This window comes from Ctenocephalides felis, unplaced genomic scaffold (assembly GCF_003426905.1).
Source record: "Ctenocephalides felis isolate EL2017-DRISC unplaced genomic scaffold, ASM342690v1 CF-g0.4_SCAFFOLD_00845, whole genome shotgun sequence".
In the NCBI taxonomy this organism is placed as follows: Eukaryota; Metazoa; Arthropoda; class Insecta; order Siphonaptera; family Pulicidae; genus Ctenocephalides; species Ctenocephalides felis.
The window spans coordinates 87,819,557-87,831,204 of record NW_020536999.1 but is presented as its reverse complement, the minus strand read 5'-3'; the positions used below and the strand labels follow the sequence as shown (position 1 = coordinate 87,831,204).

Genomic DNA, 11,648 nt, shown 5'->3' with positions numbered 1-11,648 from the left:
CTTGAGAAGTTAATAGATAAGTGGGACTTTTAGTGCCCCATGGAAAGTGATAAATTAATGTTTTAATACAAATTTCAAAGTTATAAGCCAATATATACATTTATTTGTAGAAGAAATCCTCCAAGTTAGCCATATTCTGCCTCATAATATAGCGTTGTCATGGCATCTCATGCTTGTTTCTTGGCAGTGAAAACTGTGAAAATGTCTATCTATAATAAGCAAACAAGCAAATAATTACTTACTTACATACTTTAATAGTTCTAACAATTTAATATGAATATAAACATTTTTATATATAAAATTATATTTTATAACAATCATACAGTACATAGTGACCATAATTAACAAGTATAAATAAAAACTAATAATAAGGTAACAATAAAAAATGTGAAACAAATAGCATTTATTAAAAACAGATAAACAAATTTATACAATAAAATATTACTGACAATATAAAAGTAACTAGTATATTTTAATACAGTAGAACTCCGATAAGACGATTATTATTACTTATTCTCGCATAATGCACGCTACTTTACGCCACTCGCATCAGCTTGTAAAATCGTCTTAACGGGGTTTATTGTACTTTCATAAACGAGGCTCACAAATAATTCTTTTATATCTTAATAAATCAATAAATAATCTTATGTAATATCTAATCATGGTGCATCTTTCTAAGGCACCCTTAATAACATATACGTGAAGTTAGGTTTTATATGTAAAACGCCTAATCGCACAGAAAATCCATAGCTTTTTGACAGTTTTTGCTACCAATTCCTACGAAGAGAAGACTGTAACAATGCGTTGCCAAACCATTTATATTTTATTGGTGAATTGCCCCTTGAATATCTATTTGGAAAAGTAGAAGATGAAGTACTACATTTGTGGTAGGGCGCAGTATGGATCGAGAGACGTGGTCTTTGAAATGCTTTGAAACAAGCTTTTTCTTTTATCGTACTGCTTGTTTATTGTAAGATGAGATAATTTGTTTTAAAACAGTCGAGTATGTGACATAAGACCTTAATATATCCATTTGACTTCTTTTATCCAAGATTAAACCACAAAATAAGTTTATTTTAACAAAATTCACATTTTGGGGTATGTTTGCTCTCGCTTGAGGTAAGACAAGGAAATTGCTTTACGTGCTAAATAAAAAATCTTGTGAACAAAAATGATTAGAAGCTTCAACGACCATATTGGGTTTCTTATTTTTGCATCATCAAAGTGTATTATTAAGTTGTAATATCATGAAGCAAGCTTAATCAAAAAGCCCAAGAGCAAATTAAGTAGACGACTTAACCTCAAATCAATTTACTGTAAAGAATATATGAATAATATTGAAGCAAGATAAATCAAGTAGACGGCATGACCTCAATCTACCTTATATGCAACTACTTTCATTCTCTCTTATTTTACTATAAAATACCAAAACAAACTTATCCGAGAATAGGCCTACTAGTGTACATAATTATTCTTAATTTGGCATTATTTCAACCATTCCAATTTCAATCTTCCTAACCTCCAAATTTAACACTGCCCCTCTGTCTCGGATTAGCATCCCCCCTCGTTCCATTTTGCGAATTTGAATTCTGACTCACCAATTTAACATTACTATTTCTATTTACATGTCTATTTGGACTACTATTACCATTCCCTTGAACTTTACTCTTAGCGCCATCCGCCGCCTGTCGACCACTTCCTGAACTAGTTTCAGTATTATTAGTATTTTTAATATTTTCATTATAAGTTTTGGTTTCTTGATTAAATTTGATGTTCTGCGTAATGTTGTGATAAATTTTTGTATTGGTTTGTGTCTGTGCTTCCGTTGGTCGCTTGGTTCGGATTCGCACCACTTTTTTCGTGTCACGTGATTCATCAGCCTGGACGTCCTGGAAGTTGTTTACGTCTGGAAATGTTTGAGCCTGTACACTAGGACGGTTGTCGCTGAGTAAGTTGTTGTAGTAATTATTGTTGTCGATGGAATTTACAGGATTGCCCACGTTAACCGTCTGTAAGTTGCCAGGGTGATGGTTGTTAAAATCGTTGTTACTAGAATGATGGTTGTTGTAGTTGTTGTTGCCAACATTACTAGAATGGTGGTTGTTGTAGTTGTTGTTACCAACGTTGGGGTTGTTTAAATTACTAGAATGGTGACTGTTGTAATCGTTGTTGCCAGGCTTGTGATTGTTGTAATCGTTGTTGCCAAGCTTATGATTGTTTAAATTACTAGAAACATTGTCTGTGCTGTGTTGATGTTTGTTGCCACCATTGTAATTGTGATGGTTCTTATAACCATTATTACCAACGTTAGCATGATGATTATTATTATGCTGTTTTTTGTAACCAACGTTACCAGAATTTCTGTAATCATGATTGCCGATGTTATGATTATTATAATTTTGTTGATTTTTATAACCATTATTATCATTAGAACTAGGTTTATTTTTATAACTATTGTTTCCAACATTCGGTTGAATCGGATTGTGATTGTTTACATTCTGGTTGTTTTTATTGACACGATTTTGTACATTACTAGGTGAACCTTTGTAGTCACCAGGTGCAGTGCTGTCGAACTTCTGGCTCTGATAGTTGCTGCCAACGTTGTGTTGATTATTGTTGGATCCGTGATGGTTGATGTTGGAGTTTAAACCGTGGTGATGATTATTTTTGTGCCTGTGATGTAATCCATCATGAACAGGTGTAGCAACGTCGCCGCCAACTTGAATTGGAGGATCTAAATGAAAATCTTGAGGTAGAACTATTGGTCCATCTAGTGGAAAGGGATAAGAATCGTCTTCGTCATAAATTGGTTCTTCGGTGATATCATAAGTATGTTCTGTTGTCAAAATAATATCTTCTGGTTTAACCAAGTAGTCTTGCAGAGTTTTATTCTGAGGTGGTTTTGGACTTGGTATCGCGCTTTTGCTTTTGATTTTTTGTTTTTTAACTTTCCGTGGCCGCTTTGGTGCCAATTTCTCCTTGACATCAAAGTTTTGATTCAAGTCCTCAAATCTTGGCGGTGTCTTTCTCAAATTCTTGGGCACTGGTGGCACTATAAAATCTCTAGGATAATTTGAAGACTTCCTGGGTCTACTTTTGGTACGCTTTTGTACCCTGGGACGTCTAGATTTTTTATTGGAACTTGTCTTAGGCCTCGAGGATGTCACAGGATCGTTTATGTGAATATGTTCTTCGCTAAAGGTATGTGTGTGCATGTTTCCACGTTTGTCTAGAACTGTATAGGATTTAGTAGGAGCTGTTTTGTACATCCTTGGAACCTGATCGATTCTACGCTCCATATTCGGCTCGGCTTGTCGTTTTGAAGTTGTTTTATTAGAACCAGTTATATCTTCAGAATCCAACAATGGTAAAGTATCAGGTTCCGGGTTGTTTTTGGTATTTAATGTTTCGTTAGCATCTCGACCATCTTCAGGTCCAAAATACAGAACACTACCATTTGACGCACTTTGATCAGGTAATAAAGAATATTTAAATTTCTCTTTATCATCCACATCTTTTGATCTAGTAGTATTGACTTCCTGTTGTTCTATTTTTTTTAAATCATTTGTTAATTTTTCAGCTTTAGCTTCAATTTTTTTCTGTTGAACTAAAGTTGGATCCGGATTTAGGGTGTGCACATTTTTTATATTTTCGGCTACATTTGGTTTCATGGCTGTTATTCTAGAACATATACAAATTTAATAAAAATAAAATAAAATATTTTGTGCTGGGTCGTTGTCACGGTAAAAACTATAACTAGGAAAAAGTAGCATTTTTCCTTGAGTTGCATAAATATCCTGATATGGATGATTAATCGACCTGATGTACTTATTTAGTTATGTCAATTATTATAATAAATGTAACAATCAAAGATGCTATACGTCCCAAACATGCGGCCGATATTACAAATGTTTAATACATTTTTATAAGACAACCTCTTTTTGTAGGTTTATAATAATTTAAGGTATTAATAGACAATGAATTCTAGCATCATTTTAAGTTTCATTTAGAACGACAAAAAAAACAACAATAAATACCAAGAAAATAACTGTCCGATCTTCAGCAAAAATTAATCAGCATGATTCCCAACTAATATATTTCTAACAGTTTTTGAAATTTCAAAATCTGTTTACGGCATAAACGTTGATGGCATATTTTACCCTTATTTTACTGCTTTTTTGCAAAAACGTCTAGAATGGCTTCTGCCAAAACCTAATCACCACTTTTCCCCATCATTACGAACTGAATGTTTTTTTGATCATTCAAATCAACAAAGAAATGGCATGACTGAATAGGGTCACGAATAAGAGGTCCATTTATACTTGTTTATCTATGAAGAGGTCCACGTAAACCATTATCAAGTTTCATCAAATAGCTATTACATTTTTGAAGTGCATCGGATTTTTTTCTAGAAAACGCGGACTGAAGGTCAATTTTGGCTCACTTACATACGTAGTTTTTCCAATTCCGGTGCCAAACGACTCAGAATGTCGAAAATATAAATTTAGCAAGACGAGTTTTCTGACAAAACCAAAAACTTTATGAGAGAAATGCCTTATCCGTTTAACAAACAACAACTTTAACAAAAATTTATTTTAATTTCTATTACATTTTCAAAATAAATTTATGGGATGCAAAAAATATAATTTAGTTTGATTTCATTTTTTTTTTAAATTAAAACACTCAATTTGACAGTTTGTGGCAAAGACAGATCCAGCCGTTTCGGAGATACGGAGCAAAGAGTACAAAACATAGAAATCATGTTTTCGAGAGAACGGAGCATCCGATTTGAATGATCCGAAAAACATTCAAATCGTAATGATAGGGAGAAGTGGTCACTGGTTTTTAGCGAAGGCAGGTGCAACCGTTTCGGAGATACGAAGCTGAATATGTAAAAATGGCAGTTTTTGAGAGAACTAAGCATCCGAATGATTCAAAAAACTTTCTGCTTGTGTTGACAAAGAGATTGTTTTTAAAAAAAAAATTGATTTTTTTTTAAATTTCCAAAAATACCAAATATAGAAAGTAATTCGGACTTTTATTTTGATTCTAGCTAAAATTCTAAAGCTAACTTGAATGATTTTAACTTTGCAATTCAGTTTATATAATTCTTATAAATATTATACAATGTCCTTCCCTTTAAATCCGATTGATTAAGTTTTTACTTTACAAAAACGTCATAGTCCAATTCAACTCTTATCTTTTGTATATAAAATATGAATAATGAAAGTTACAATATTTATATTAATCTATTTCCAAGCATTTAATATTCCTCGAATATTTCATTACATTATTAATTTACCTTAGGGGGCGTCCATTAATCACGTGAGGTTTTTAAGAGGAGGGAAAGGTTTGAAAAAAAAAATCACGAAAAATTAAGTATGGGAGGGAGGAGTATATAGTAAGATATCACGAGTAGTTATTTCTTACCTAAATTTTATTAAAAATCCAAACATTTCAAAAATAATAAAAAAAATACAATTTTTCTCGTAACTAATAATACACGTAATGTTTGGTGGGGTCGGGGAGGGGTAATTTTGAATATCACCATGTATCATCAAGGCGGGGTCCAAAAATCCTTAAAAAATCGATCATGTGATTAATGAACGCCACCTTAAGACACGATGCCATACACCACTAGTTAAATTTTTGAAATCAATGCAGCCATTTTTGAGAAAACAAACATAAACACAAATATACTTTTGCCAAGTTGGGTATCAAACGATTAGGATTAACTTGAAACGTCAAAAAAATATAAAATTAGCAAATCGGATTTTCTGACAAAAAAAACTTCATCTTTGGAAAGTTAAAAACAAAATAATTTATCACTCATGCGCCCACACCCTAATTTCGTATTTTGACACACCTGCAGTCGCCGCCATGTTTGACAGTTTTGACAGTTGTCAGTAAACGTCAAAAGATTTTAATTATAGTTGTTATTTCTTTTAGCATTAATAATAAATAAAATAAATAATTATTAAGTTCTAAACAAATACATATCGAATTAGTAAAATAGGTAGTTCAATATTATAAATTGATTTAGTAAATTTATGAAAAAATTCAAGATAAAAATTAGAAATATCAAAAATGTCTGAAGGAACAAATTCATTTACAAACAATCAGGTAAATAAGGTTAATTTTTTAATAAATAACTGAACAAGTAGCACTTGTATATTGACTAATATATAATTATTTGGAAATTGTTTAAAAATTATACAAAAATATACAATACACAATACAATATGCCTTGATCATTAAAATGTATTATTATATTTTATATCGCCAAAAAATGGCTGCAATTTAACACTTTGTTTATTAGTAATAATCCAATCATTATTCTTTTACGCTATTAATTATCTATTACCCCCTAGAATTGGGTCCCTGATAGCGAATCCCAGGTTCCCGAAAAGATGTTTACCCTTAAAAAGTGGAACGCAGTAGCGATGTGGAGTTGGGACGTAGAATGTGACACCTGTGCTATTTGCCGAGTCCAAGTAATGGACGCCTGTCTCCGGTGTCAAGCCGAAAGCAAAAAGGAGTCTCTTGGAAGGCAAGACTGTGTCGTAGTGTGGGGTGACTGTAATCATTCGTTTCATCATTGTTGTATGTCGTTGTGGGTTAAACAGAACAATAGGTGCCCTCTGTGTCAGAAGGAATGGTCGATACAACGAATTGGAAAATAATATTCAGTAATTGTGTTGTGCTTATGAATTGTTTAGTTTGTAAGTTTTTTCGGTAACTGAATTTGGATTGTAAAATATTGAAATTAAATAAATTTTAACAAATATGTATAAATAAGAGTTGAATTTGTTGGTTGAATTTTTTGGGGAAAAAAATTCTATGTACGATACATGTTTTATTGTACTCGAAATTTTTGAAGTGAAATTATTAGGTGCTTCTGCCTTTTTTTGATACAACAAATTGAATTTGTAAAAAGATATACACCTAATATCGGCTACATTACAATATTTTTATATATAAAATTCTTCTGTACGGATGTATGATTTAATACTTCTCTTAAACGGTTATTCGGATTTTGATAATTCTTTTTAGAGTTTGTCAAAGAAAATTTTTAAGATTTTATGAATGATAAAACTATAGTAACATTATAGAAATAAATGGCAAAAATTACAAAAAATCACTTATCATTGTTTGACATTGAAAACTTTTGAACTTTCATCTGCTAGAAATGTCAATTCACTTGAAATTTGAATTTAGCTGAAATTATGAGCCTAGGTAATATTAAAATATAATATTCAAGAAATATGTAATGTCTACATTATTATTGCCAAAAAACAGCTGAGATCTGCCAGAAATTAAAATAATATAAGATACAGTCAACACTATATGGTTTGGCAAATAAAATTATATAATTCAGTTTAAAAAGTAATGCAATAAGTCCAAAATTGCATATACATTATTTTTTTAAACTTATGCATATTGCCTTTTGGTTTACTTTACTAAATTATTTAACAATACAAAAAAATATTTTTACTTTTTGAAAAAATGATTTAGAATTCCGTTTCATGTGTCAAAATTTTAATTTCACAAACTACAGACTGTCTAAAAATATTTTTTTTTGATATTCTTGAATTTTTTTAATATAGTAAAAATAGGAATTTTGGGATGTGCATAGTTCATACTGTGGAGATGTTTACACATTTTGGGAAGAAACTGCCACTTACACCTAATTAACTTACCGTAGGATAAGTTAAAGTAATCGCAAAAAAATCGAAAATAATTTTTAGAAAAAATAGATGTAAATATAGGTGTGTGTGTGTGCGGATACAAATTCTCGTCGACGATTTCGAGAACACGATTTAACCGATTTGAATAATTCAAAAAAAACATTCCCTAGATAAGGATACGTGATGATTAGTTTTTGGACACGGCATATCCAGCCGTTCTGAAGATACGGGGCAAAAAGTGCCAAAAATGGTAACTCAGTTTTTAACGGACTCAGTTTTCAAAAAACATTTTACTTATATCGACAACTTGAAGAAATGATTACATTTTTCGGAAGGCAGGTCTAGCGGTTTCGAAAATCGAGTAAAAAAATTTAAAAATATGTCATTTGGCGGTCAAAAATGATTATTAGACATATGCACATCAAATTATCAGATATTTTATAAAAATGTTAACAATAAGTATAAATTTTGTTTACATTTCCATGGGTTCCGTAACATTATGCGTTAGACTGCGACGCGGCGCTTACACGCTTCCATATTTCATCTCTATGCAGCTAAAGCAACGCTATTGCTTTGAAAAAAGTTCAAAATTTGCAAAATATTTCATATATAAAAAAAATATTTTTTTCAAAAAAATCATTCGAAATTGTTTTTCAAAAATTTAAAAATTCTCAAAAATGAAATTTTTTCAAAGTTGAACAAAATATTTTAATTTTTCAAAATTTAATTTTTTTGGAAAAAAATAACTTTTGAAACGAAAAGTTCTAACAATTTGCCTTAAGGCACGATGCCATACACTATTAGTTAATTATAGGTCGACACTTGTCGGGAAGGAAGTTCATGCAACTTGCCTTATGTAATACTGCCACTTACACCTAGTTTTTATATAAATCTATTTTGCTTATCAGTAGACTTCTATTTCACTTTTCTAAATGAAATTTATGTTTGCCGGTAGAGTTGTCTTTATCGAGTTTTTTATAAATTCTTACGTTTCAAAACCTTCTGAACATTTTGGCATACCTTAGAAACAATGGATGTATGTGTGTTCGGATACAAATTTTCAAAAAGAGTTTTCAAAGGAAGTTCCAGCATCCGATTTGAATGATTCAAAGAACTTTCTTTTTGCTTTCGGCTTGTAACAATTGGTTTTGGGAAACGAAAAAAAATTAATGTTCAAAAAAAATTTTTTTTGAATGTCGAAAATGATTCGAATTTTTATTCGGTATGGAAAGTTCCAGCAATTTGCCTGAAGGCACTATGCCATATACCACTTTTTTTTAATTTCCAGATTCTGAAAAATCACATCTTTTCAAAGCTTTAAAAAAATAAAGCTTTTTAAAAAAATATTTTCAGTAAGGCAAATTCTCAGAATAACTTGAAACATAAAATTACTAAATCGGATTTTCTGGCGAAAACATCAACTTCTCCTTCGGGAATTGAATAAAATAAAATAATTGAATACATATATGATGGATTATTATTATTTTCTAGTATAATGTTTCAACTTATTAGTTTTCCTCATTTCGACGCTTGAATGATTCGAATGTGGAAAGTGAACGCATCCATTTGTGAATCCTACACGATGCGAAAAACTTTCGAAACAATTATGGAAATTGGAAAAAACAATTACAATTATAGTAAATAATATATGTATATATATACTAGATAACCCGGCAGATTTTGTCCTGTACCCACGTCTACAATTCAAAAGTTGCAATTTTTTTAATATCCTATCCTATACTTTTTAATACCCTATTTGATGTCCTGCCTTTGTGATTCATTTATGGTCTTAATATAAGCAGTATAAGAAATTCAGAAAAAAATAATATAGTATCTGCGGTAAAAGAATAATATCACACTTGATTTTACCACACAACATAATTGATTCAATAATTTATTTAGAACATCCAAAACACATTTGTAATCTTTAGTGCTCCTTTACCAATGCTAACTTCACACGTGTTTCTTAATGTTTATGTGTTGGCACTGCTGTTTCATTTTAGATTATTCTATTCATAGTATTATATGATTTTCATTTATTGAAGTAAAACTTCTTTAGGCGCGACTAGGGAGTAAATCTGTACAAATGCAACGAAAAATTCGTTACGGCCGAGTCGGGTGCCAATGATTTGACATTCGTTTTCGATGATATCATTTCTATACAGGTCGGTTGTGATTGATCGTCGTGTCGCGTGAGTATGAGTATCCTTTGATTGTATAGTGAAAATAATAAAACAAATCTGACGTGTAAGAAATGTAAGTTTATTGAAGTAATTTGTATTGTTCGTGGTTACTATATATTTTTGAGATCATTAAAATGGAAATTATTTTTATAGACAAGAGAGATTGAGCAGCTGTAGCTCAAAGAATGAGACTGTATCGCCAGCGAAATAGTCAAAAAAACAATAGTCAATAAATGTATGTTAATTTTAATTACATGACAAGTGAAACAACTGTTCTTGTCAAAGCTTACAATTCAATCATTTTACTGATCCTGAGCATAAAGTATTATAAAGTTCCATATTTGTATAAATAATGAAGAATAAATTGATATTCAGTTTTATTACTCTAAATAAGAGATCAAGCACAACAATAGTTTGTGTATCATTTATATACAGATATACTTATACTTAATGAACGTTAATGAAATTATTTAAGATTGTTATAAGTTCACTGTGTGAACAAATATTATAGAATTTATTAATCAGCAATTACTTCATTTCTCTAATAAAAGTTCAAGTCCTAAATGCTAATTACAATGACAAACCGATCATGTCTGATGTGTGACTTTAATTACATTATTATTATCAAACATTGTAAATATTTTTAAAGGTATTTTAAATATATAATTTATAATTTTTACTATATAAATATTTATAATGGTTGACATAATTAAATGTGTGCATCACGAGTGTACCACATTAGTAATAAACTTTATTCAAAATTGTTATATGATGTATTTATTTTTAACTTAAATGTCATCTCGTACAATAGCAAAAAAGTTTTACTTCAATCGCGTGTGAACCTTACGCTACTCTTTTTTTTTAATTATATGTGATAAATTAACTCGTCTTATTAAAAATAAGGTAAGGCACATATTGCAGCCAAAATCCCCTACATGAAAGAGTAGGAAATCCACTTATTTTGTTTTCATAACTAACTTCACTCTAATTCGATCAATTTTTAGGTTGGCACCATTGTGAAAACATAGCGGCATAAAAATAAACTACTCGACTAAATTAATTATTATTATTAAGACGAGAATAAGATTTATATTTTTTATTATTTCGATCGTGACAACGACACAGCATTTTGGATATTTTTATTTAAAACTCACCTTGCTTTTTGCGCATTTGCACAAACCATGATGGTGGCAGAAATTATTAGAAAATTCTGAAACAACATAGTTTCAAATCAATATTTTTCAAAAATAAGAGAAACTTAGACATTTGCAATATGAGGTTTTAACGAAATTCATAATTTTGAAGTGAGGTCAAAAAATTATGTTTAAATAAAAATTACATTTCAAAAGTGATGTTATGTATGGAAGATCACTTTAGGAATGAAGTTAGGTGTCAAAAGCTTTAGGAATGAAGTTAGGTGTCAAAAACTTTAGGAATGAAGTTAGGTGTCAAAAACTTTAGGAATGAAGTTAGGTGTCAAAAACTTTAGGAATGAAGTTAGTTGTCAAAAACTTTAGAAATGAAGTTAGGTGTCAAAAACTTTAAAAATGAAGTTAGGTGTCATAAACTTTAAAAATGAAGGTAGGTGTCAAAAACTTCAGGAATGAAGTTAGGTGTCAAAATCTTTAGGAATGAAGTTAGGAATCACATTATAACATTATAAAAAATATTATTAATAAAAAATAATTTAGACTACTGTGATAAGAGGTTTTTAAGAAATAAAATATTTTACAAGTGAACTTACTTCAAAAAAAATATATGATATATTATAATAACC

General features: G+C 30.3%; 2 protein-coding genes across 4 annotated transcripts in view; one reads left to right on the top strand and one right to left on the bottom strand.

Annotated features, from left to right (window-relative positions):
* Positions 1-577: 577 nt before the first annotated feature.
* Positions 578-11,648, bottom strand: part of LOC113364103 (putative uncharacterized protein DDB_G0282133) — a 36,999-nt gene continuing 25,928 nt past the window's right edge. For 2 of the 3 annotated variants that reach the window (XM_026606572.1, XM_026606571.1), the window contains exons 2-3: positions 11,026-11,081; positions 578-3,681 (exon numbers count right to left, since the gene is read on the bottom strand). In XM_026606572.1, the coding sequence (XP_026462357.1) occupies positions 1,515-3,681; positions 11,026-11,081 (2,223 nt within the window). In that variant the 3' untranslated portion in view covers positions 578-1,514. The remainder of the gene's footprint in view (positions 3,682-11,025; positions 11,082-11,648) is intronic. The other variant, XM_026606573.1, reaches the window with a different exon arrangement.
* Positions 5,966-6,683, top strand: LOC113364106 (RING-box protein 2). Its single transcript, XM_026606578.1, has 2 exons — positions 5,966-6,123; positions 6,372-6,683. Exons 1-2 carry the CDS (start codon positions 6,088-6,090, stop codon positions 6,681-6,683), a joined length of 348 nt encoding a protein of 115 aa, XP_026462363.1. The 5' UTR covers positions 5,966-6,087.